The following is a 26,025-nucleotide window of genomic DNA, read 5'->3' on the forward strand; positions in this document are numbered from 1 at the left end:
TTATACCCTGCCTTGTCCCACTTCCGAAAACAGTTTACCCGAGAAAACCGCATTATGAATTTTATCCGTCTTTATTTACATAAATAGTCTATTTAAAAAGTATCTGTTGTGGCCCTAGTTTTCGATCAAATTCATGCAACATGGCTCTGCTCCGTGCTCATACCAGATATCATTCATTTACCAAAAATAAATTCAACTAACAGCAGCCAGTCAAAAAGATACTGTGAGTTATAGCGCAGTTACATTCGGCACAATGGTTACCGTCAACACCCCAAATCCCTCTGCATCCCACAATCTCTTTCGATATCGTACAGCAGTCTTTGCACATCACCTTACAGGTCTTATTAAAAGACCCCCAAGTTGACTAGAATGAGTCCCCGAAGGTCCTGCTTTCATGCTGTAAACCTCAATGACAGCCGACTGTCTTGCAGGTGTTTCGCAAAATTAGCATCGGGGCTTTGTACGATTAGGATCGGGGTTTTACACACTTGGGATCAGGGTGCACGCCGCAGATTTCTGGGACGGACATTTTGGTGAACAACCTGTTGCATGTTTGTGTCTGTGAGAACAAGAGTTTGTGTGGGCAGCGCCACAACCTCCAGTGGCACAAATTATATACTGCAACAGTGTCAAGCCAAGATTCTCTGACCGATGCATCTCCCCTTTAAAAAAATTTTTTTTTTTAAAGAGTACCCAATTCATTTTTTCCTATTAAGGGGCACTTTTAGTGTGGCCAATCCACCGAGCCTGCACATCTTTTGATTGTGGGGGCAAAACCCACGCAAACACGGGGAGAATGTGCAAACTCCACACAGTGACCCAGAGCCAGGATCGAACCTGGGACCTCGCGCTGTGAGGCAGCAATGCTAACCGCTGCGCCACCATGCTGCCCTATGCATCTCCCCTTAAGACCTGAATATTTACCTGACACCCGCCACTTGCAAAGCATCAGAGAGAGAGACAGACAGAGAAAGAGAGAGAGAGAGAGAGAAAGAGAGAGAGAGAGAGAGAGAGAGAGAGAGAGAGAGAGAGAGAGAGAGAGAGAGAGAGAGAGAGAGAGAGAGAGAGAGAGAGAGAGGATAGTCTCTAAAGATACCAGAGATTTGGAAGTTAGCCTCTAGGTGTCTGCTGGATAAATGCATAACATACAGAGAAATTTATACAGAGAAAAGCAGAGACATTCATAATGCTTGACACGCAGAGAAAAGAAATGGCAAAAGGTGTCCAAGAAGAAAGACAAGTGAAAGCAGGAATCAGAGACAAGCAGAAACAGACCCAAAAAGTGAGAGAGGACAGAGAGAGAGGAAAACCACAGATAAACAGAATTAGAGAATGACAAGAAAGCAAAGCGCATTCAGAGAAAATGAGAGATGGAAAGCAGATATCCTTTCAGAAAGAGATTGCACAATTGTATATCCAATCAAATAGTGAAAAATAAGGATGTTTGAAGAATGCAAGAACATGCAGGACTGGATTCTCCGTCGGCGGGATTCTCCACTTCGCCGGCAGCGCACTCATGCCCACGGATTTCCCGAAGGCGTGGGGGAGGCCCACAATGGGAAACCCCATTGGCCAGCTGCCGGGACGGAGAATCTCGCTGCCGGGGGGGACGGGTGCGGAGAATCCCGCCCGCAGCACTTCAAACCCAGCACCCCCTCCACCAGTCAATGGTTAATACTTCATTAGTTTAAGGAGTTATCAATCGCTGATCAACTCTGAGCCCCTCTATTGATTCTGGAAGCTGGTTTAGCTCAGTGGGCTAGACAGCTGGTTTGTGATGCAGAACAAGGCCAGCAGCGCGGGTTCAATTCCCGTACCAGCTTACCCGAGCAGACGCTGGAATGTGGCGACTCAGGGCTTTTCACAGTAACTTCATACTTGTGACAATAAAAGGATATTACTATTGATTAGACTGTTGGAGATCACGCAGCACGTGCACAAGCTGGATGCTACATTTCCTACATTAGTGTAGTCAAGAGCTTTGCGATGTCCTGAGGTCACAAAAGGTGGTGCATTTAAATGCGAGGCCTTTCTTATCGGGTCAAAGTGAAAGAACCTAGATATTGGCCACCAGATCCAGCCTATCTCTGACCCTCAAGTAAGTCATTCAAGCGATTGCCAGCACTGCGGACCTTCGACAATGCCAGCGAGGAGGACCCCGCAACGGTGGGCAGCCCAAGCTAACCAAATGCTTCCAACTGAACGTAGTTAACGCGGGCCCATCCACAGATCTGGTCCTTCCAGTTTGCACTGAAAGCTAGGGCGAGAGATTTGGGAATAGGGCAAATGATCCCCCAAACCTGAATTGCAACATAAACTGCACGAAAGCTCATGCATTCTGGAAAAAGTCATGTACTTTTTCTAACAACAGAGAGTTTAGCCACTCAAGCACTCGACCTGTGTTAAGACCGGACACCCACGAGTTGACAATGATGAACGAGTCTGTTCAACTGACCATGTTTTGGTCGCCAATTCACAGATTCGCATTTGCAAAGGTAGGAAAAATAAGCATCAACCGACCATTAAAATATGCCGGTGCATAGATTTTAAAATGATGCATACAATCCCAGTTTTCCAGTAGTTCAGTTGCAAAAGCACAGTACTCTCAGGTCTGCTGATCTATCGGCAGAGATTTGAACCTTAGCCAGACTGGCGTCCGCAAACAGGCTTCCTGAGCTAACACAGGTTAGGGTTAGGGTTAGCCTCTCGGTACAGTGAGAAGTTGAGGAAATGCCCCTCTCGCACTAGTGACTGTAAAATGAGAATTGCTAAGTTACTACTCATCCCGGCACCTGTTGGTCCAGTGCAAGGCAGCAGTGGCAGTGATAACATAACATGATAATCTTTATTGTCACATGTAGGCTTACATTAACACTGCAATGAAGGTACTGTGAAAAGCCCCAAATAGCCACAGTCCGGCCCCTGGTCGGGTGCACTGGGGGAGAATTCAGAATGTACAATTCACCTAACAAGCACGTCTTCCGGACTTGCGGGAGGAAACTGGAGCACCCGGAGGAAACCCACGCAGACACAGGGAGAACGTGCAGATTCCGCACAGACAGTGACCCAACCCGGGAATCGAACCAGGGATCCTAGGTGAAGGTACAGCTGTGAAGGTAGATTGCCCCCAGTCACTATGCCCAAGTGCTAACCGAGATAGTGGGAGATTAACGTGCCTTATTCTGGCTCCCCTCTTCTTGGACCAAGGGCAATGGAAATCTATTGGGGCCAGAATTCCCCAACCGTTCGGATTCTTCCCCCCCACCCCCCTCCACCGCCCTGCTGGCAGCAACCCCCCCCCCCCCCCCCCCCCCAGGCACCTGCGGGTTTCCCGACGGCGTGGGGTGCCTTCAATGGGAAATCTCGTCGGCAAGCGGCGGGGAGAGAGAATCCCGACTCCAGCGGACGGCGCGCCGCAGAGAACCACGCAGCTAGGGGACAGGAGAATCCAGCCCTGGCTCTCCCGGCTGTTCGAGTCTGTGTTAAAGCAAGTCATTGATGTTCCCCCATTGTGAACTCTCTTGGTTATGATCAGCCATCGAGTAACCTAACACTATCTTTGTAGTGTTTAACCTTGCTATACAATGGCTCCAAATTTTCTGAAGATCCTGAAGATGGCTGAATTTTCTTTTCATTCCAAGACCAAATAATACAACGGTGCTTAATGGACTGATTATATAAGAAAGAAAGATGGAATGTACTGTCAGAAGTTGCAAGGCAACGCTACTGCAGCAGTCCTTGTTAGACAGAAGTGAATGGGCTGAACTGGGCTAAGATACTTCAAAGCCATATATCTCTTGACTCATGCTCGGGTCTGGCACAGCAGCAGCGCCTCATAATGCCGTAAAGGAGCAGGCCATTCAGCCCCTCCAATCTGTTCTACCATCCATTACAGCGGATCATGGCTGATTTCTATCTTAACCGGTTTACTCTACTAATACCAGGAAGGGGTGGGTTGCCTTATGAGCAAAGGTTGGACAGGCTAGGCTTGCGTCCGCTGAGAACAGTAAGAGGCGGCCCGATTGAAACCTTTAAAAATCCTGAGGGGTATTAACAGGGTGGACACAGCGAGGATGTTCCCTCTTCTCGGAGGATCTGGAACTAGGAGTCACTGTCTAAAAATGAAGGGGCCAATAAATGAAGGGGTCACTCATTTAAGATGGGGATGAGGGAAGGAAGATACTCTCGGAGGGTCGAGTAAACTCCATTCCTCAAGCGGCAGCGGAAGCAGAATCTTTGAATATTTTTTAAGGCAGGGCTGGAGAGATCTGTGACGAACAAGGGGGTGAAAGGTTATCAGGGAGTAGGCAGGAAGGTGGAGTTGAGGTTACAATCAGAGCAAGCGTGACCTTATTGAATGGCGGAGCAGACTCAAGGGGCCGAGTGGCCTAGCCCTGCTCCTAATTCGTATGCAACAGGAGTAGGCCATTCAGCCCCTCGAGCCTGTCCCACCACTCAAAGAGATCATGGCTGATCTGTGACCTAACTCCATTTACCTGCCTTTGGCCCACATCCCTGAATACCTTTGCTTAACAAAAAATGTATCTACCTCAGGTTTAAAATTAACAACTAATCTAGCAACAATTACCGTTTGTGGGAGAGAATTCCAAACCTCTCCCACCCTTTGTGTGTAGAAGTTATTCCTAACATCTCTCCTGAATGACCTAGCCCTAATTTTTAGACTATGCCCACCAGTTCTAGAGTCTCCAAGCAGTGGAAGTAGTTTATCTTTAGCTATCCTGCCTTTCCCTGTTTATATCTTGAAGACTTTGATCAGATCACTCCTTAACCTTCCAAATTCTAGATTAAACAGGCCTAATTTGTAAAACCTCTCCTCATAACCTATGCAGCACTCCCTCCATGGCCAAAATATCCTTCCTGACGTGTGGTGCCCAGATCGGTCCACAGTGACTCCAACTGGGGTCTAAACAGGGTTTTATATAGCTGCATCATAACCCCTGTATCCTTGTACTCCAGTCCTCTAGATATAAAGGCCAGCATTCCATTAGCCTTCTTGATAACTTTCTGCACTTGTTTGTGCCATTTTAACGATGTGTGCACCTGAACTTCCAGGTCTCTTTGGACATTCACTGAATTTATCTTTATACCATCTGGAAAGTACTCTGCTCTATCCTTTTTTGGTCCGAAGTGGGTAACCTCAGACTCGCATACGTTGAAATCCATCTGCCACAGTTTTGCCCATTCACCTAGTCTGTCAACATCCCTTTGTAATTTAATGCTGTCATCTACACCATCTACAATGCCACCCAACTTTGTGTCATCAGCATACGTATGTTAACTCCACCCACCTGCCTTTGTTCTGTTACCCTTAATACACTTAACCAAAAAATTCCTAAGTTTTCAGATAATCCTCCAGCCTCAAGAGCTGGAGTTAAACGATCTCAGGGCCCTTCTTTAGCAAATTGCCAGAGAAAAGGCAACATGGTAAGTCTGGGGAGATGGTAGAATAGTCGCAGCATCACTGGATTACTAATCCAGAGGTCCAGGCTAATGATCTGGGGACACGTGTTTAAATCCCATTACAGCAGCTGGTGGAATTTAAACTCAATGAATACTCTAGAATTGGAAAGTTGGACTCAGTGACGGTGGCCATCTCAAACCATTGTCGATTGTTGTAAAAACCCAGCTGGTTCACTAATGGCCTGTAGGGAAGGAAACTTGCCACCCTTACTCTGCCGGTCTGGTCTACACGTGACTCCAGGTCCACAGAAATGGGGTTGACTCTTCACTGCCTCTGAAATGGTGTGGTAAGCCGCTCAATTCGAGGGCAATTAGGGATGGGCAACAAATTCTGGTCTTGCCAGAATACACACAAGGATCTGGTGCATGGCTAACCAGATTCACTACGCTTTCTTTACCACTTGGAACAAAGATTTCAAAACTATGTCCTCTTCCCAAGGCACCATTGGACACTCTTAACCCAGAAACAGCACACATCAAAGGTCCAAAGCTTATAAAAGGTAAACGCCTCCGCTGAAGTAGTCCTGCAGTAATTATTGGCCTCATTACTTCCACGCACCTCAGATCACCTCTGCCAAAGCTCCTGCCTACATTGACCTATACCCAGTTGAGGGGTGGCGCTCGGGTAGTCTGAGGGATCTCTCTGAACGAGACAAGCGTCCCTCCCACAGAATGCCGCTCTTCAGCCAGCACGTTTGGAAGCAATGGGGATGGTCGGACCATGCGCAATCATTAATCTCCTTTCCAGTATACTTTCACTCAGAGAATGACACAGAAGATGTCCGTTTGGCCCTGTGCTTGCTCACTGAAAGGACCTTCACATTATTCCCGAGTCTCTTGCTCTTTGCCTGCAGCCCTTCAATCTCTCCTACAAAACCTTGAAGCCAACTGCAAGTTGCTCTCTGCACGTGTTTTAAGGTTCTGATTCTGCTTGCTCCCTTCCCTTCTTTAGTTACCAAACGTCCCACTGACTCGAGGAGGTTCAGAGGCAGTGGCCGTCTGCTATTATGCAGAACAGGTCTGACTGATTTCAAGCCTGTTGTAGTGACTCCTCTGCACTGGCATTTGCTGCTCTCGCAGCAGCGCACAGTATCTGGACTGCAAAGCGAAGAATGTTCCTGTCTCTCCTTCTGCTCAATGTAATCGTACACGACAAAGGAAGCATTGCACGGCAAAAAAAAAAAACCTGAAGGCTGAGGACAAAGCACATGTTCAACAAGGCAGCAGTATTAATCAGTAACAAACAGATAAAGGGTTTGCAAGGAGCGCGATTCTGCCCTTGGACTTGTGTACTCTCCACTCCCATCCACCCCACTCCCTCAGCTCCCCTCCCCCATCCCAACCACCCCCTCCTCCTGGTTCTAAATCAGTGCACGGACTGGCTCCTCGGTTTAGTGGAGGTGAATTGGCTGCCAGCCAAGCTCCGAGCTAACTCTGTACAAAGAGAGAGAGAAAAAAAAACTTCCTGTACAGGAAGCTGCGTGGCCACTGTTCTGATCTTTACAAGCTCGTAAAACCGACCCCGAGACACCTTTAAAGAAAAAGAGAAAGAAAGAAGGGACAACAAGAAAAAGTGACCCGCCCCTCGTCTACCTTTCATCGGCGTAGCAGACTATTCTTCCCTCCTGACAAACAAAACACAAAGCCAGATTTAACCCATTGATCAGCAGCACTTTAGAAAGACGGCTGCTGCACACGTTTAATTAGTCTGCGGTACTTTTGTTTTTGCTGGAGGCCATTTGAACGTGATGTTCAACCAAATCGCACCATGGCCTTTATTTTAATAAGTGTCGGCAATGCTCAGAGTACAAACTGTAACCTTTGTAAGATGGAGGCTCCTTTTGGCAATGGATGGAGATAACATTTTAAAAGGTAAATTAAGATTTCAAATACAGCGCCACGACAGTGACAGGCCCCCGAGATGACTGGGGGGGGGGGGGGGGGGGGGGGGGGGGTGTCCACACCGGCCGGACATTCGGCCCGTGGCTTTTTTAAAAAAATAAACGGCCTGATCACACTTCCGTGTGCCAACCAAGTGACCGAATGCAGAGTGTTTTGAACGTTTTCTGCTTTATTTTGGCCCCATTCAGTAAACGTTGACATACGCACGCGGGCACAATGCACAGTGTCCAAACGTTTAATGAATGGGGGAGAAATAATGCAGAAAATGTACAAAACGTTCAGCATTTGGTCACTTGGTTGGCACACGGAAGTGTGATCAGGTCGTTTATAAAAAGTGAAGGGCTGAACACACACACAAGGAATGGGAACCCCGACTAATTTGAGAGCACCCTCGGCCAAACCGCAGCCTAGTTTTGCACCAAAATGTAGATCGAACTCTCCATCCCTAACTGTCCTATAATTCTCTGAGGTGGCTCCAATAATTATTGATTAAGTCACTGGTCATCTGGGCATCTTTACATTACAACCAACATGTCAGGATGGAAACCGCAACCAGCAGCCACAGCTCGGTGGTAACCCCCTAGCCTCTGAGCCAGATGCAAATCCAGGCTAATAGTGCATACCACCAGCGACCGAGTGATGGGACGTTGTGCCTGATAGGCGCACAGGGTGCGAGCATGGTACATTATAAACATAGAGAACTGCCGATTTTACACTCCAACTCTTCTGAACAAAGACTGCCGAACATGGTAAATTTTGAAAAGAGAGAGGGAGAGAAAGAAAGAGAGAGAATACCTCTACAAGCAGCAGCTAGCAGGTGTTAAGGACCAAGGGGTTTGTAGAGGAAGTAAGGAAGTAACCTTCCATATTAAAGATTAAACACAGTTCCTGGCTGAGATGTGACAATGCACAATCAGAAGTACAAGGAGAAAGATCTCCAGGGTTCAGCGTGCCACATTTCCCGACACCGCTGCCCTTTAAAAAGAATCTCAAGCCGGTTTATGGAATTCGGTGCAACTTTGTCCTTCGCATCACACCTTAAAACCAGCCACCGATGATAGACAAGGCTGCAGATTTTATTATGGTTGAGGTGCTTACTGGTAGTGTGAGAACCAAACAGGTCTCTCTGCTGATGGTTTAATGGAGGAACAATAGTTCCAGACTAACGCCAATTACTACCCCATACTGTGCAGAATACCTTCTCGCGTGGTATGCCCCTGCCTTCTCGTCACTAACCATGCCAACTTGCTGCTTCTCAAGCGCATCATGCAGAATAGAGGACCATTCGGCCCAGCATGCTCGGTCTTTGGTGGGAGCCATCTAATATGTCTTACTCACCTGCTTTTCCCCAAGTCCTGTAAATTTTTCCCCATCCCTCCATCATAAGAGTGTGTGTGTATGTGTGTGTGAGTGTGTCTCAAGTCAAAAACCCAGACTGTGGTAGATTAGAGACTGGGAACTGGGGGAATGGAAGGCACAGTTTGAACTTTGATCTTTGCTGACAGCGATGGTTCATTGAGATCTGAAAAGGGTTTACTAATCCCGCCAAAGTGGCTTCTTCTTAGGGTCAGACTTTTAACCACCCGGTTTGGATTTTAGGCATTTTCCAACAGCCCGCTCGACAACAGTCTCCGACCCAACACTGGATAACCATACCCCAGGAACTACATATTGCTTGTAGAAGCTAAGAACAGCCGTCCATTTTACCACTGTCCAGACCAGTATTTACCCACAATGAACATTCCCAAGAAACGTTATGCGGGAGCTTGCTGTGCGCTAATTGGTTGCCACATTTTATTCGGTACCAGTGACTATGCACCTCAAAAGTACTGAGGCTGGGAAAGGTGCTGTTTGAACGCAAGTCTTTCTTTTTGTTGACTGGTTTGAAGTCCGCAGCATGGATTGGAAGCACACACGTGGGTCCACTGACGCATTCCCACTGTGAACAGAAATGGCCGATGCTGTATTTCCACGGTGCTATCTGTTTGTGTGCTTGTGTGGCCTCACCCCTTGCCGAGTTCTGGACCTGAATCGGTGTCTCACAGTTCACGACCTGTGTTTTCATTTAAAAACTAAATAAAAAAGATAGAGAAAATCTAACTGTGAAAGACTTTGAATCAGGGCCAGAAGACATGGACGCAGACTGTTGGCAGTTGGACAAGGGCAGCCAATAAGGGGCAGAGAGGGATTTTTTTTTTTTTTTTTTAAATCAGTGCCACGGGAAATTAAAACATTGCCAGGGAATGTGGAAGCAAAACCAACAAACTGTGCCATTAAAGCAAAGACGCCCATCATCGCTGACGACCTGGTTCCGAAGGAACTGTTCAACAAAATCTAGGCCTTAGCACGCACCTCAGCCTGCCTCGAGAGATCATCTTCACATGAATTCAAGGAGAGGGAGTTCCAAGCGCCACTTTCCCACGTTTAGCCTCAAAAGGTTGGGAACTGTGCCCCATGGATGTCTATTTCAAACCAGCAAATGGCTCTAGGCCGACAGGCCCATGGATCTGCAGCAGGGCTCTCTGCCGCACGTAGAGCTCAGGGGACCAAGCACATCACGAGTCGGCTTGGGTTCCGGAGCTCTAATGGACCGTCGCATGGAGGCTTGACAAGCCAGACGGGTTCTCTGCATGTGCACGTGACAACCGACACTGTGGCTATCGGAGAGCTGGCATCCTGTCTGACTGGAATGACCAAATAAACCTGATCATTTTGTCGCTGTTCCAGATCCACCCACCCGCTGCACCACAGGCCTCTCCTTTGCTAGCTGACCCCAAGGCAGGTTCTCACAAAATGCCTCCTTCCCGGCAATGGAATGCACGTGCAATCCATTTGAAAAAAAAACACTCCCGCACCATTCTAATGAAAAGTCAATGCAAAACAATCTCTTTGGTTTGTCTGTCAAAAAGATGGAACATCGTGGGTAAAAAACAAAAACAGAAACACAAATCCCAAAGACAGTGGGAACTAGCAAAACAAGGGCTTCTTCCAGGTGAAGATTTCCAACACGTTTTGAGAATCCTCTTCCCTTTGGGCAGAGATTGTAAAAGAAAACACACGGGCAAACCTGGAATTGCCTGTGAAGTTAACGCAGATCTGAACTCTCCCTACAACTACATGCCTGTCAGTGCAGCACTTAACATTTCATCATTCTTTCACCAGAGGTGGGCATCCCCTGCAAGGCCAGTATTTGGTGCCCGTCCCTAATTGCCCTTGAACTGAGTCGGCCAGGCTGTGTAAAGATGGCGGGAATTCCCTCCCTAAAGGGCACGAGTGAACCAGTTGGGTTGTTACAATACCGGCGATGGTCGGCATTACTGAGTTTAGCGTCATGTTCCAAACGCATGCAGCAAATTTAAATTCCACAGCTCCTGTGGCGGGATTGGAGCCCACGTCCCCTTCAGCAGGGGCCCGGGCCTCTGCATGGCAAAACCACGTCACCAACAACTGGTGAATGCCACCGGCAAATGGTTGCGCTGCGACGCGCCCGTGCCCTTTCGAACAACATCGGCAGCGGCCAGCAGGAGAGTGGGAGCCAGGATTTCTTACTTCCTTCCACTCTCTCCCCACCAGCTGTCAATGCAGGAACACGGAGGTCACCAGAAGCAGCAGGATCGGGTCCAACTCTCCATCCAGTCTCATTAATCCAAGGCCAGTTATCTGTGCTGCATCGACCTCGATTTCAGACCTACGACGGAAGCAGGCCAACATTTCCTGGGACTGAGCCCTGGCAGACTCGTAGCAGAAAAAGCTAATTAGTCTTTACCAGCACAGAACACTGACCTTCACACACACACACACACATCCCAATAATGTGAGACTTCCCCCGAATTCCAGTTGGAATTCGCGAGCACGAGGCAAAGAAGAAAGGGAGACGGATTTGAAGAGAGAGAGAGAGAAGAAAAAAATCAGATCTTAACCTACGCCAAACCCTGGACAAGGTTGGCAGGGATTCTGTTCAGTTGGGGAATCAGTTGCTGATTAAACAGATGGAAATGTCGTAAGTCAAACCATCAGAACTGCAGCAATTCACTTGCTTTTGTTCCAGGCTTAAGTCAAAAGGTGATGTGTGAAAAGTGTTTTCCCACACTGTCAGCACCTGAAGCCCAGGCACTGGCGATACTGGGAAGCTTCACATCATGCCTCCTTCCCCCTTTCCAGAATCTCTGTGTCGTTGGATAATTAATCCGGTCTGATTTTGGAAGGGGGGGTGGGAGGCTGGCTAGAGTAGAGAGGAATAGAGGAAGCTGGTTCAATGGGAAATACGAAGGCTACTAATGTCTCTTTGTATTACAACGCCGCAGTCAATGACAACCACTTTCAGGTGCCTCAAATAAATGGACCAGCGCGACCAAGAATATGGAGCCTTATGCTTTATGGCCAATCAATTAAGTGTTTTTGTTTTTGAAGTGCAGCTGGCATTATGACAGCGACGCGCGCAACATTCAATTGACACACAGCAAGGTCCCACGGACAGCTCAGAGGTAAACCACTGGGAAATCCAGCGTGAGCTGAAGGTTAAATACTAGCCGGCGCGCCAGGAGAACACCCCCACCTCGTAGAGTGCCACCCACTGAGCTAACCTGCCACCTGAAACAATGCCTTCTGCCAGCGCCTGCACAGCCACCAATGTTCTCCACCTCTCAATACAGAAACTGACCCATGGGGCCGGGGGTCAGGCCATGCCCCCTCTGCGCATACGTCTCCCAGATTTACGGAGGCTCCCTGATCCGTTGCGCCACAGGATTCCCCGGTCTTTGAGCAGTGAGCAAATGTCTCGACTATTGTTCTGCCAATGTAGTAATTGCAATGCAACAAGAGTAAAATCGACAAGACTATCCCAGAAACGGAATATACAGTCAAAGAGTGTGTGTTTGTGGAGGGAGAAATGTGACCCAGACTACACTGTCAATGAGCAGCACCAACCACCTGAACAGTTTTGCTTTACCTGGGCCAACATCGGGCTGGTAAGATCAATCTGGCAGCGCAGCATTGGGACATACTCAATCGGCAGATTGGAGCGGACAATCAAACCCAGCCACAAGCCAAATCTGGGCACCATCAAGAGAACTCAGCCCCAGTCCACGAGGAGATCCAACCCAGAGGGTGATGGTGGTCAGGGGTGGGGTGAGAGGGGGAGAGAGAGAGGGGGGTGGAGAGAGAGAGAGAGAGCAATGGAGAGAGGGAGATAGAGAGAGGGAGGGAGAGAGAGAGAGAGAGTGATGGAGAGAGGGAGAGAATGAAATGAAAATGAAATGAAATGAAAATCGCTTATTGTCACATGTAGGCTTCAAATGAAGTTACTGTGAAAAGCCCCTAGTCGCCACATTCAGCCGCCTGTTCGGGGAGACTGGTACGGGAATTGAACCATGCTGCTAGCCTGCCTTGGTCTGCTTTAAAAGCCAGCTCTTTAGCCCATGCTAAAATTGCACTCCTATCAAATAGTACTGCGGATTTAAACCAAATGAGGTTTCCTTGAAAATGGAAAGGAATTAGAACTCTCCCCAATCTCCCCATCGCCTCCCCCAAAACCCGCATAACGCACTGTCTCCCCAAACGCCCCCACATCCCATCGCCTCTTCCAAACTGCCCCCCTTCCCCACCACCACTCCCATTTTTGACCCCACATCCCCACCTTCAAGGGCAGACAGGTTCACAGGCAGCTATTACGCCATTCTTAATGGCTTTGCAAGAATTCACCCATGCCAAGGCTTAAACTGTCTAACATCCTATGAAATGGATTCAATTCTATCCCAATTAAAATAAAACCATCTTAACTCCCAGGCAATTATTCCCAAGTGTCTCAGATGTAAAAGCTGCCAGGAGTAAGTGAATGTGCATTCCCGATTTTTACATTGCAAGCCTCAAAACAACACGCATGCATAAAAAGATTCCTTTTAAATTTGAGAATGCAACGGCAGGGAGCGAGGGTTGTAATTAAATGGGTGCTGTGTGGAATCTGGTTGACAGTAGCGTATCTGTGCACTTCTTATTCATCTCAAGGTGGTTCAGCCCGTACAGAATAGGGGACAGCACAGCAGGATTTATACAGGGCTGGAGGGGTTGAGAGAGATCGAGGCACCTCCGGCATAAGCAGAGACAAAATTGTTTTATTTGAAAGTTAGTCCAAGGTCGCCTCTCTGAGCACAGCTGTGCCACCCTCCTCACCATTCCAGTGGCAGCACGGCGGCACAGTGGTTAGCACTGCTGCCTGACAGCGCCAGGGACCAGGGTTCAATTCCGGCCTCGGGTTTTGGTGAATTATCTCACGGTGCCGGTTAACATGCTGGGGAGTCACCGAGTTGTGATGCGGCGAAGGGGGCGCGGAAAACCCATTCTTGGGTGCAAGGCAGCCAATGCAGCCCGAGGGGGCGGAGGTGGGCAGCGGGACGCGCGGTCAAACTTAGTGCAAGGGTACCCAGGATGAAGAGATAATCAGCCAGGATTGTTGGTCCAGGGACCCTCTGCCACACACCTCCCCCACCCCCACCACCGCAAAGTGCATGCCCATGAGAATCGGGTAAGAACCCTGAGTTCAATGTCCTCCTAATCATTTCTGGTTGCTTTTCGAGAGGGGGGGGGGGGGGGGGATACAGCCCATTTCCGAGGAGAAACAGAGGGGGGGGGGTACATTTGAGTGGTACCGCCTGCTATTTCTCCAATTCCATTTCAAAAGACACGTGAAAGACACTCAATAGGCGATGCTGCCCAATCCAGCGACTAACAAAAAAGAATCAAGCTCACTCTCAAGGCAAACGTCATGAGTCATTTTACAATGCTGCACATGGCCCTTCCCCCATTTGCCCCTCCGCTCCCTTCTGTGCAACAGATGGGGAGGGAAGTAAGCTCGCGAAGAACATCCCTTTGAGAAAGAAGGCAGCTCTGTGAAACAGCAAGAGAGAGAAGAAAGTAAGAGAGGGAGGGTAAAGGAGAGAGAGAGAGAGAGAGAGAGAGAGAGAGAGAGAGAGAAAAGGAGACGGAAGCACTTAATCGGCAGAAGAGACATCAACGGGCATCACAGAGAAACCCTTTTACAACTGAAACACAGGAAAAGAGGCTGACACGGAGAGAAACAGCAGACACACACAGACAGATAGAGACTCAGAGGGAGATATAGCGAGACAGAGAGATAGAGAACACACAGACAGAGATAGAAAGAGACACAGAGACAGAGACAGACACATACAGACAGAGAAATAGAGAGACAGAGAGAGAGAAAAACAGAGAGAGAGAGACATAGACAGATATGGACAGAGAGAGACACACAAACACACACAAAGGCAAAGAGAGACACTCACAGATAGACAGAGAGACACACACACAGACCAAGAGAGAGACACACACGCAAACAGATAGACAGAGAGAGAGATATAGACGGACAGAGAGATGGAGACACACAGACAAAGAGATAGAGAGAGAAACAGAGATAGAGAGAGACACATGGACAGAAAGAGACACACGGACAGAGAGAGAGACACACGGACAGAGAGAGACACACGGACAGAGAGAGACACACATGGACAGAGAGAGACACACACACAGACAGAGAGCAAAACAGAGAGAAAGAGGCACGCACAGGCGGAGAGAGAGCCACATATAGACAGAGACAGAGAGAGACACACAAACAGAGACAGAGATAGAGATACACAGACAGAGAGAGAGACACAGAAATAGACATAGACAGATAAAGATTCAGAGAGACACAAACACAGAGACAGAGTGAGACACACAGACTCAGAAAGAGTCACGGTAGCATTGTGGATAGCACAATTGCTTCACAGCTCCAGGGTCCCAGGTTCGATTCCGGCTTGGGTCACTGTCTGTGCGGAGTCTGCACATCCTCCCCGTGTGTGCGTGGGTTTCCTCCGGGCGCTCCGGTTTCCTCCCACAGTCCAAAGATGTGCAGGTTAGGTGGATTGGCTGTGCTAAATTGCCCTTAGTGTCCAAAATTGCCCTTAGTGTGGGGTTACTGGGTTATGGGGACAGGGTGGAGGTGTTGACCTTGGGTAGGGTGCTCTTTCCAAGAGCCGGTGCAGACTCGATGGGCCGAATGGCCTCCTTCTGCACTGTAAATTCTATGGTAGTCACAAACACACACAGAAATGTACACAGAGGCAGAGATACACAGACAGAAAGAGAGACACACATAGACAGATGGAGAGAGCTGCAGACAGAGACAGAGAGACACAGAGATAGAGAAAGATACAGAGAGAGAGACACACAGAGATATAGATATAGACAGAGACAAAGATAGAGAGACACAAACACACAGAGACAGAGAGAGACACACAGACAGAGAGGCATAGAGAGAGACTCACACAGACAGAGACAGAAGCGCAGACAGAGGCATAGACACACAAACAGAGACAGAGACGCACGGGGACAGAGAGCCACACACAGACGGGGATAATGAGGCAGTTAGACAGAGCTTTTTTTGCTTTACTGTGTCTGAATATGCCCCCCTGTAAATAAGTCTCCTTTTTCACCTTTTTCTTTCGGCCTGTATCTATCAGGGCCACCATGTATAAATAAACTTTGATGTTGAAGCCGGGAATGCAGGCAAAGCTTACTCAAAGCTATGTCCAACTGCACTGTCTGGTAGGATTGAGTTGCAAAGCCTTCGTGATCCAAGGAGCTCCGGAATACAGCAACTGGGGGAGCAGACTACTGGCGGCTTTGACACATACGGGGTTCAACTTGACTATGTTCTACATTCAGTAATTTGCAAAGGCAAATTGCACAAATCAGATATTTCTGGTGTGCACCAGAGATGTGCCAGGCACAGGCTCCAAATCGTGTCTGGAAAAGGCAAGCAGTGAACGAAACTCATACGGTTGCATCAGAGCCTTGAGGTGTGTGTAAAGTAAACATGTGCCTATATGGCGATGAGGCAACATGCATGTGTTTGTGTGTGTGTGTGTGTGTGTGTGAATGAGTGAGTGAGATCATGCACATGTGTGTGTGAGAATATCCAGGTGTGTACATTCTAGTGTCCTTTAGGGAAGGAAATCTGCCGTCCTGACATGGTCTGGCCGACATGTGACCCCAGACCCCACAGCAGCGTGGCTGACATTCAACTGTCTTCTGAGATGGCCGAGGGAGCCACTTGGTTCGAGGGCAATGAGGGACAGGCAAACAAACACTGGTCTTGCCAGCCACGCCCACATCCCGTGACGGCATAAAGAGTGCGTGGGCGCGATCAAGCACGTAGACGCGCGTGTGCATGAATATACATGGCTCTGTGGGTGCTTTTGTGCACGAGAGCGAGAGCATATGTATGTGAGCCTGTGTGCATGAGTGCAAGCGCGCACACGCACGGGGATACACGGGGAAATGGATACGCCCAGGGACACAGCGAATTTCTACAACCCACACAGCTTCACTCCGTTTGCTGAAAGTGCTCAATCAGTGAGAGCAAGGTGGTTAGCAAGCACAACAGGAACGCTGCGAGTCAAGCCAAACAATAAAAGGCCGCATCGCACGGCAGGAGCTGGCACATTTCCAAAGCTATATTTCCAAAGTTCTGCAAAAAAAAAACAGATTTCCCTACATCGCTGGAAACAAAGAGATGCAACAAAGCGCCGTGGGACGAACTGGGACCTGACGTCCAACTACAGAGCGCACTTCGAAAATACAAAATGACTTTCCTCGGACAAAGTGCATCCTTGAGGTGCTGACATCCTGCATTTTCCGGCTGAATTCCTAACTCCTAAACTAATCCCAGCTTTCAAAGGTGGATGCCTAGATATTAGGATAATCTCCAAAGTGCGGTAACTGAAGTTATTTCCGTTTGTTTCCCGAGAGCGGTAACCCACATCGCTGGCGAACTAACGGGAGAACAGAACGGAAAAAAGATAATTTCACTTTGGAGCGAGGCGGGGGGGGGGGAGCGGACGGCAGAATTAACGGCAGCGTCACAACAACTAGCGTGCATTTGATAGCACTTCATTAAAGAAAAGTAACAGTGAAAGGCGGTCGCATCCCCTTTGCGAAAGCCTGGGGTTCGCTGCAGATGGTGGTCAGATTTTTACGTCTCAATTCGAACATTTTTAGCTCAAAGAAAAAAAACAAATTTGTAAGCTAAAAATGTCCGCGTGTTGTCAATTAGTGAAAAGCTCGGAACCATTTTTTTTTTTTTAAATTAAAAATTGTTTGCTTTCTACTGCGAGTCGCTTTAAAGGGCACACAGCGAGTCTGAGACATCACAAACAAAACACTAGCTTGGTGAGTCCTATGACTGCCAAAGGCATCAAAGGGAAGCAAAGAGGGCCATTCTGTTTTCATTATCTTTGGGATTTCTGGATAAGCCCCTCGCCCGTAGACACTAAGTCTGCCTGGTACCCCACCCACTCTTTTAAACTTAACAAAATGACCCACCAGCAGGTTCTTAGGGATGGGGGGAGAGATTGTGGCGGGGGGGGGGGGGGGAACGACACATGCACGTGTGTGTGTGTGAGGTAGAGAGAAAGGGGAGAAGACAAGGATGTGTCTGTATGCCTGCATGAGTGATTAACAGGCATAAAGTGTGTGTGTGCGTTTGTGTGCGCATATAGAGAGAGAGGGAGCGGTTAAGGCAATGATACATATGTTTGTGTGTGAAGTGTCAGGCAACGTGAAAGAGTTAAACAGATCACGTTTTTTTTTAAGCAGTCACCCGATTCACTGATTTTCAGTTTTCAGAAGCCGAGATACCCAATGAGGTTCGCTAATTGCAGTGCAAAAGACAAACGCAACACGTGCAGTCCGCCCCTCCCGATATCACTTGTAAATTTGTAACTCCACACCCCACATCAGTCACCAAAACGACCCCTTCCATTCCGCTCCAGACAATAAATATGCCGACTTTTAAAACAAAATCCCACGACAGTACAATTCACGCCCGACGTCTCAAAAAAGGAACGCGGGAATTAGGAGCAGGGATAGGCCATTCAGCCCTTCGAACCTGCTGCCCTGCCGTTCAGTAAGGTCACGGCTAATCTGGTCGTGTCTCAACTCTTTTATCCTTTAAGGGACCTTCTAATATCCCGAAACAAATTTCTACACTTGCGACAAATGTTTATTATCCCCACAGAAGCTTCGGGGGGGAAGGGGGGGGGGGGAGAAAATAAATTGTGCCATTTTTTTTCTTTTAAGAGGCGGCATTCTGGATGTGGAGTGAGGTACCCAGCAATGTGGAGTGTTTCGCTTCAATCGCCTGCGACTCGCTGTTCAACTTCGCACAACTCGTCACAAGTAGGCTTTGAGATCACGGCCCCGACTGCGGATTCCTAGCCCAGTGCCGGTCACTGAGCCCCTGCCCAGAAGGCCCGGCCCGGGAGGCTGGCGGGTTACACGCGAAAGCAGTCGTCGACGCGCAACTGCAACCACTCAGCTCAGGCCTAACTTTTGTTGACATCCTATTAACCCTTGAAGCGCCAAGTGTCACGTGTCGCCACCCACTGATTTAGAAAAGAAAAACGTCAGTGTTGTGAACAGTTAAAGTGATCTCCTCCCTCGGAGTCACCCTCAAAAAACCCGCCCGCCTCCCAGGAGCCCTCTCTGCAGTGACAGCAATGAAATTATATATAACAGCAAGCTCTGAAAATGCTGAAAATAAAAAACACACAAAGGGCCAACTGTATCTCCTCCTATCTATTTATAGTGTGTATGTGTGTGTGACAATTCCCTTGATGCATGCTATATACAGTGTAGGTAGGAGCTTGGGAGAAGAGCTTGCACATTAATACAGGTTTTCCCTTTTCCTGGTGTATTTTTAAACCCTGCACAGATTCAGGAGGGTGGGAAGTTCTGAAAAGCCCACAAAGGTTTAAAGTGGAATTCTGAATCTACCTGGACAGATGGAATAATGGCGAGAGGAGGATCTATCACTAGGATCGCACCCCCCCCCCCCCCCAACACATATTAATCCGCATTGAGGAACAAACACAGGAATTATCGGTAAGCTGAATGGTACGAGACGATTTACCTCCTGCAATGTTCTCCTGCTTCGGGCAAATTCTTCTTGGGGGCGTCAGCGGGCGGTCGTCTTCCTCGGGCGTGACTTGGATGCCGATTTCGACAGGCTCGGACACTCTCCTGGGCTCCGGGTGCAGGGGGGAGGGGCTACGTTTATCCACCGGCTTCTCGAAGCAGATGCCCGCGCCGTTGCACCGCTTCCTCTTGTGCTCGATGAAGACGAGGATGTCGGCCAGCGGGAAGTGCGCCTGGCATTGCCCGCAGGTCAGCAGGTCGTGGTCTCCGCTGCCACCCAGCCCGCCAGCCATGACCACGTCCTCTTCGTCCGTACTCGCCGTCTCCACATGGTCGGCCTCTGCTTCGCGCACGAGCGGAGGGAGATTGGGGGGGGGGGGGGGGAAAGAGGGGGAGAGGGGGAGAGAGAAAAGGAGAGGTTGCATTTAGCTGGAATTTAATGGTACAACACCAGCCCCAAAGGTTGGCCTGTATTTTTTTTAATTTGCACAGAAAGGCAGCCACTAGCTCCAAACTCATTGCCCCTTCCATCGCCCCCCCCACCCCAAAACTATCAAACAAAACATAATTTTATTTTTGCAATCGCTGAATAAAGTTGAGACAATGATGAAGCCTGAAAGCAGAGCCAGAAAAGCATTTTATTTGTTTTTATATATCTTTGCACCTTGCACACAACAGCCAGTGAAGCAAGACGCGGGGAACCATAGAGGGTACTCTATCTTTAAAACAAACTCTGAAAAAAAATGAAAGGATCTTTTCAAACACTAACACCCTGGACTGTCGTAAATCTAGACAAATTCTTTGCCGATAGCCCTGCCTCATTCAGTTTAATTTCACGTTTACTGATATATTGGCTTGGGGGTTTAATTCTTGCTGTGTTAAATATGGGAGTCATTCACTCGACCCAAGGTTGGTTATTTTTCAGGAGGTGAAGGGGCTCAACAGCAGCTGAGCATTCCACCCCCCCCCCCCCATCTCCCACCCCCCCCTGCGCCACTTCCTCCTCAAATCTGCATTTTAAACCCGTTTGGGTTTGGCGACAGTCAACATACAGTTGCACCACGAGCGAGGAGTAATGGAGGAGAGCAATTTCCTCCCCCTCCGACCCCCCCCCCCCCCCCTCCCAAAAAAGGGCTTAATGGGAAGAGGCACATTTTAAAGGTGAAATCGTCACTGACGACTGGTGGTTTGTGGGGGGGGCCCCTTTGTTGAGCTGGAGATAACGTTTTTTTAAATATAAACAACCCAACTTTAAAGTTATCGCCAATTTTATTCTCACGTCCGCGTAAACAAACTGGACGAGACATTTCGGCGAGTTACACTGCTGAGTAAGGACATCGCATTGAAATTTTATTGCACAGGTTTTCCATTGATAGGTGCAAGTAACCGACCAGAACAACAAAGTGGGAAGAAGGGGAGACAGAGAGAGGGGGGAGAGAGAGAGATTGGGAAGACGAAGCATGAATAGGAATGTTCTGATTCATCTGCCTCCTTTCAGCTCCCCGGCTATTGTACCGACAAGCACGTAACATTTTAGTGCTCTCCACAGACAGTCGCTCAAAGTTTAACAACTTGCTCTGTCACAAGATTACAAGCAGCCTCATTATTTCACTGATACAATTTTTTTTGCATCATTTGAAAACCCTTAGTAGGTTCTCAAGGAATATTAATCAGCAGCAAAACTGATCCAACAAACGGGAGTGCACAAGTAGACTTGCGCAGGGACAGAGCAGTCGTTTTTATTCCCAGTAAGCGAAGCCCTGTCGAAGTCTAAATGGGAGGCGTATATTTTTCATGCACAACAGCAGGCAACTTAACAGCGAGGTGACACCACGCCACAAGAAAAATCTGCATTTGCTACTTAAAATAAAACATGCAATATTTAATATCAGAAGACACAAAAAAGGCAAATAGACTCTCCGTGATTGTTCTATCATTAATCAATTTCCACATCTGCTGTCACTTTAGCAAGAAAATGATGATATTCATCTAACCTACTCATTGGCGTGTGCACAATTGCTGAAGTGTATCCCCCCCTGCTTTAATTTATTTCCAAATAACTTGCTTAAGGCACTTTTTTGTTTTATTCCCGAGTCTTACGAGCACAAAAAAAAACAATGAAGGAAGAAGGTTTGACGCTCAGAAGCATTTTGCTCCTGTAAAAGTCAAAGTGCTCTCTCTCTCTCTCTCACTCACATCGTTGGCCTGGGCTTTGCTAGTCGAAGGAAACCCACAATAAAACAAACACACGCAGTCGCAATTTGTCTTGAATGCCTGCTATCGCAAACTTGAAGGGGTATTTTAAAAATTAATGTATTTATCGCTTTCAATCGCAGCTCACTCTCTCTCTCTCTCTCTCTCACCCAGATTACGGTAGAAAATAAATCCTATCACTGCAGCATCCTAAATATTTTTCAAGACATGGCAAGCATTTGTCTCCCCAGACACACATATACACAAACACACCAAACATTGCTATTTTATTTTATTTTTAAAAGCAGGGCGATGCATTTGACATTTTCATTGTGTGGCCCTGTGCAGCATTTAAATTGATTCCAATAAGAATGATATGAAAAAAATTGCTTTTGGATATTCCAGTCCATTATTTCAATTACAATCTTCAACCCCCCCCCCCCCCCCCACAATCGGTGCAATGTTTCAAGTTTCTCCCATAGATCAATGCAGTATTTTAGATCTTTCGCTGATCCTGATTGTGTTGGGCTAAAAGTTGGTGCACAGAGAGAGAGAGAGAGAGAAATGCAGATTTGAGTCGCAGAAGGCAGTATGTGCATTCTCAGAAATAAAAGTGCATCTCAGAAATTAAACATATGGGGGTGGGAGGGGATGGGGTGGCTGAGATAAGGGCAAAAGGTGGGGATGGGGGGGATGAATGCTGCAGCAAGTGCTGTACACTTGGGAAGGAGAGTGTGCATGGTGGTGAGGCAGTAGTTATTACACAGGTAATGGGTCACCAGAGCAGCCTCTTCTGGCGCTCAGGCATTGATGAGTTGACTTAGAGCGCCCCGTTGCGGCGGCCGATTGTCATTGCAGCCTCCTCGGCGCGGGACCCGCGCGCTTCAAGTTGGAATCCTGGACAAAGTTTACTCCAAATGCAACTGTCTTTAAATCTCACCCATTGCACTCGGTGCATTTGTTTATTTGCTAAGTTTCCCCCCCTCCCCTCCTCCTCCCTCCTCTCTCTCGCGAAGCGGAACGCAGGATGCACACTGCAGAGCACAAGCGCTTGGATGGGGATTTCAAAGCACACACACGCTCTCTCTCTGCCCCGACCTGCTCCTCCCTCCCCCTCTCCTCCAAACCCTTTATTCAATAACAAAGGCAGCCAAAGGAGTCTAACTCGGACCCAGTGCAAGCCCAAGTTCAATGTCTAACCCTCCTCCTCCCCACCCCTGCAGCCGCTCAGCGAGCCACAAGAGCCTGCAACAACAAAAAAACACATTGCATAGATTTCAATAGCAAAGTCGTGCAAAAATAAAACACAACGGCTCGTTTGCATATTGAATTTTACACCTCTCCACTCTACCGGCCACTCTTTAGCATGGAGCGATTTATTAATGGGGGGAGGGGCATTCATATTGCACCCTGTCCAGGAAGAAGGGGGTTTGTTGGATGCAAGTTGTTGCGGGTTGTGTGAAGTGGCATTAAAAAGCGGACAGAGTCCGCACACGGTGCAAAAATATAAATAAAAAGAGAAGGGGGGGAGGGGGGGTGAGGGTTCTGCAATCGGGAGTCTGGCATTCATTTCCCTGGTAGTGGAGAAAGGTATGGAGAGGTAGAGAGCGCGAGTTTCCCCTCCTGGCATTCCCCAGTCAGGATAGACATTCAGGGAAGAGGGTGGAGAACAAAAAACAAATATCTACTCTCACACAATTGTGCATTAAAATAAATGCAACCTCCGGAGGAGGGGGGGTACGGTGCATTTCCATCAGATTATTATTATTTTTGAAAACGATCCATTCATTGGGTCAGGGACGGAATCTTATTTTAACCTCGCCCCCTCCCCGAAAAAGAACACAATCCCCGCCGGGAGGAATAAGATAATTTTGCAAATGCCTCTCTCGCATGCATTTCACCTCTTCAACGAGTTACACGAAATCTCAAATCAACACAAAAAAGTGTGCGCTGTATTCACTCGGAGACAGCGACGTGCCGGAGCAGGTATCCAGCACACACACACAATGTGAAATAATATTAAAAGAGAACAAGATCGCTTTGGATTTAGCAAGTCCGAGCGTTTTCTTATTTTTTTTTTTGCATTGAAGCGCCCCAAATCTTCCAGCCGGAGATGCATGCAACCGCCACCCCCGCCCCCCAACACACACACACACACACCCCTCCCCAAGAACCCCAATCGTATTTTTTTCCTTTCTATGTTCTTTTGTCAACACAAAACGCGTTTACCTTTCTCTCTTTTTTGCAGTTTGCAAGAAAAATGGAACCGATCTCCATCGAAAAAATGATATTCCGACCTTTGCATATCGGATGCACGCAAAGGTTGAGATTGTTGGATAGGTGGTGGAGAGGGGGGTGGGGTGGCAGTAAAAAATATAACATTATCCCTTCTTTTTTTTTGCAAAAAATAAAAGATCCGATTGCAAGCCAGGATTTGCAACAAAATATAAAATCTGCAAGGGTTTGGATGCTAAAATAAAAGACTCTCCCAACCCCCCCCCTCCGAAAAAAAAAACAATAACACGAAAAGCTTGTTTGCAAAAGGGGGGGAAAGAGAGTGTGGGGTTGCATGGGGTGGTGGGGGCGGTAAGGGGCTGCAGCTTTTAGCTCGCTGGCTTTGCCTCTTGCATGCAATGCAATCTCTTTTTTTAAATTTCGGGGCCAGCAGCAGGAGGAGGGAGAGGGTGGGGGGAAGAGGGGGGGACGGGGAGATGGAAGAATATATTTATTTAAATTTTTTTTTTTTAAAAAAAGCAGAATAAAGAAGCGCAAATATTCCGACTTTCTCCTTATTTGGCCACGTTTGGAACGTTGTGCGATCCACCGCGTTCCATCCGCACTCCCTCGCGCCGGGGCTCCCGCTCCACGCGCGGCCGCTCGCAACTTTTCGCAAACTCAACCACCATCTCCACCCCCCCCCCCTCCTCCTCACCTTCCCTTCCCTCCTCAAAACTGCCCGCCGCATGCAAAATCGGACTCCCCGTGCAATGACCGATGCAAAGAAACAACTCCAACGCGCTATTGCAAAAACTTTTTCCTTCTCTCTCTCTCCTTAAATAAAAATAATAAAACGAAGTCGTCGTCGTCCCCCCGTCTCCCCTCAGCGGGACAGAAGAGTAACAAAAAAATTTAAATACACACGCGCGCTCAGACAGACCAGAGCAAACATAAAAATTGCAACTTCTCCCAATGTTGCAAAGCCGGTTGTTACACTCAGAACAGGGGAGAAAATAAAGACACACATGGCAGCACTCGGGGCTCAGGTTGAATATATATATATATTATATATATATATATTCCAATTGCAAACATCGCATTTTGCTAAAAAGGATCTTAAACGAACCGGTTCAACATAAACAAATTTCCTCCTGAAATAAGAAAAACTCTGCAGAATTTAAAAGTCTCAATGGTTTGTTGTCATCCCGAGCAATCCACCTCAAACATTATTTTAAAGAGATCATGAGGCAACCCTCGGATAATCACCACCTCAAACATTTATCCTTTAACAATTTTTTTTTGGGGGGGGGGGTAACAGCATATTAAAATAGAATCCTTATTCTTTTCTTATTTAAAATTTTTTTTTTTTTTTAGTTTTTTTTTGGGGGGGGGTGGCAAAGAGGGTTGTCTCATTTTGTTATTATTTTTATTCATTTGTTATTCTTTCGATTTTTTTTCTCTTTTCCCCCTGCTGCTGCTGAATGGTTTTGTTTTTACTTACGCGAAAATTCCCTTTTACTTAAATGCTGAGGGTTGCCTTGCTTGCGGCGAGACATAGTCGGTCACATCTGGAGCGGAAAGCCGGAGACTCCAGAGAAAAATATCTTCATCAGAGCCCCTGACAGAAAATAAATTGGAAATAATGCAAAGATGGCGGATGGAGATGGATTATGGGATGGCCGTCAGAAAGAGAGAGAGAGAGGGGGGAGAGAGCAGCTAGCACACACACACATTACACACACACTGTTACAGCAGCAAACACACACACACAGGGACAGGGAACACAGTCAAGTTCAAGTGCGGACGTGACGCGCCCGCGAACTTGAACGTCAAGCCGATGAATTGGCCGCCAGCTCAATGGGGGCTACTACTGGCAAAGGCATCACATTGTCGAGCGAGAGGGAGTTTTCATTCACAGCCACTCACTTCACTCCGCAGACCTGAGCCACTGTCTTTCCAGCAGCAACACCCACTTCCCCCCCCCCCCCCACCCTCTGTCTCTCCCCCCCCCACCCCTCCCTCTGTCTCTCCCCCCCTCCCTCTGTCTCTCCCCCCCTCCCTCTGTCTCTCCCCCCCCCCCCACCCCTCCCTCTGTCTCTCCCCCCCCCCCCACCCCTCCCTCTGTCTCTCCCCCCCCCCACCCCTCCCTCTGTCTCTCCCCCCCCCACCCCTCCCTCTGTCTCTCCCCCCACCCCTCCCTCTGTCTCTCCCCCCCCACCCACCCCTCCCTCTGTCTCTCCCCCCCCCCTCCCTCTGTCTCTC

General features: G+C 48.1%; 1 protein-coding gene across 6 annotated transcripts in view; it reads right to left on the bottom strand.

Moving 5' to 3' along the window:
• Nucleotides 1-25,607, bottom strand: part of LOC140404419 (B-cell lymphoma/leukemia 11B-like) — a 172,023-nt gene extending 146,416 nt beyond the window's left edge. The window contains exons 1-2 of one of the 6 annotated variants that reach the window (XM_072492968.1): nt 25,265-25,607; nt 19,349-19,693 (exon numbers count right to left, since the gene is read on the bottom strand). In XM_072492968.1, the coding sequence (XP_072349069.1) occupies nt 19,349-19,693; nt 25,265-25,319 (400 nt within the window). In that variant the 5' untranslated portion in view covers nt 25,320-25,607. Of the gene's footprint in view, nt 1-19,348; nt 19,697-23,775; nt 23,848-25,264 lie in introns of those variants that run through there. The other 5 variants (XM_072492959.1, XM_072492951.1, XM_072492943.1 and 2 more) reach the window with 5 other exon arrangements.
• Between the last annotated feature and the right edge of the window lie 418 nt (nt 25,608-26,025).

The sequence above is a fragment of the Scyliorhinus torazame genome, chromosome 2 (genome assembly GCF_047496885.1).
Source record: "Scyliorhinus torazame isolate Kashiwa2021f chromosome 2, sScyTor2.1, whole genome shotgun sequence".
NCBI lineage: Eukaryota > Metazoa > Chordata > Chondrichthyes > Carcharhiniformes > Scyliorhinidae > Scyliorhinus > Scyliorhinus torazame.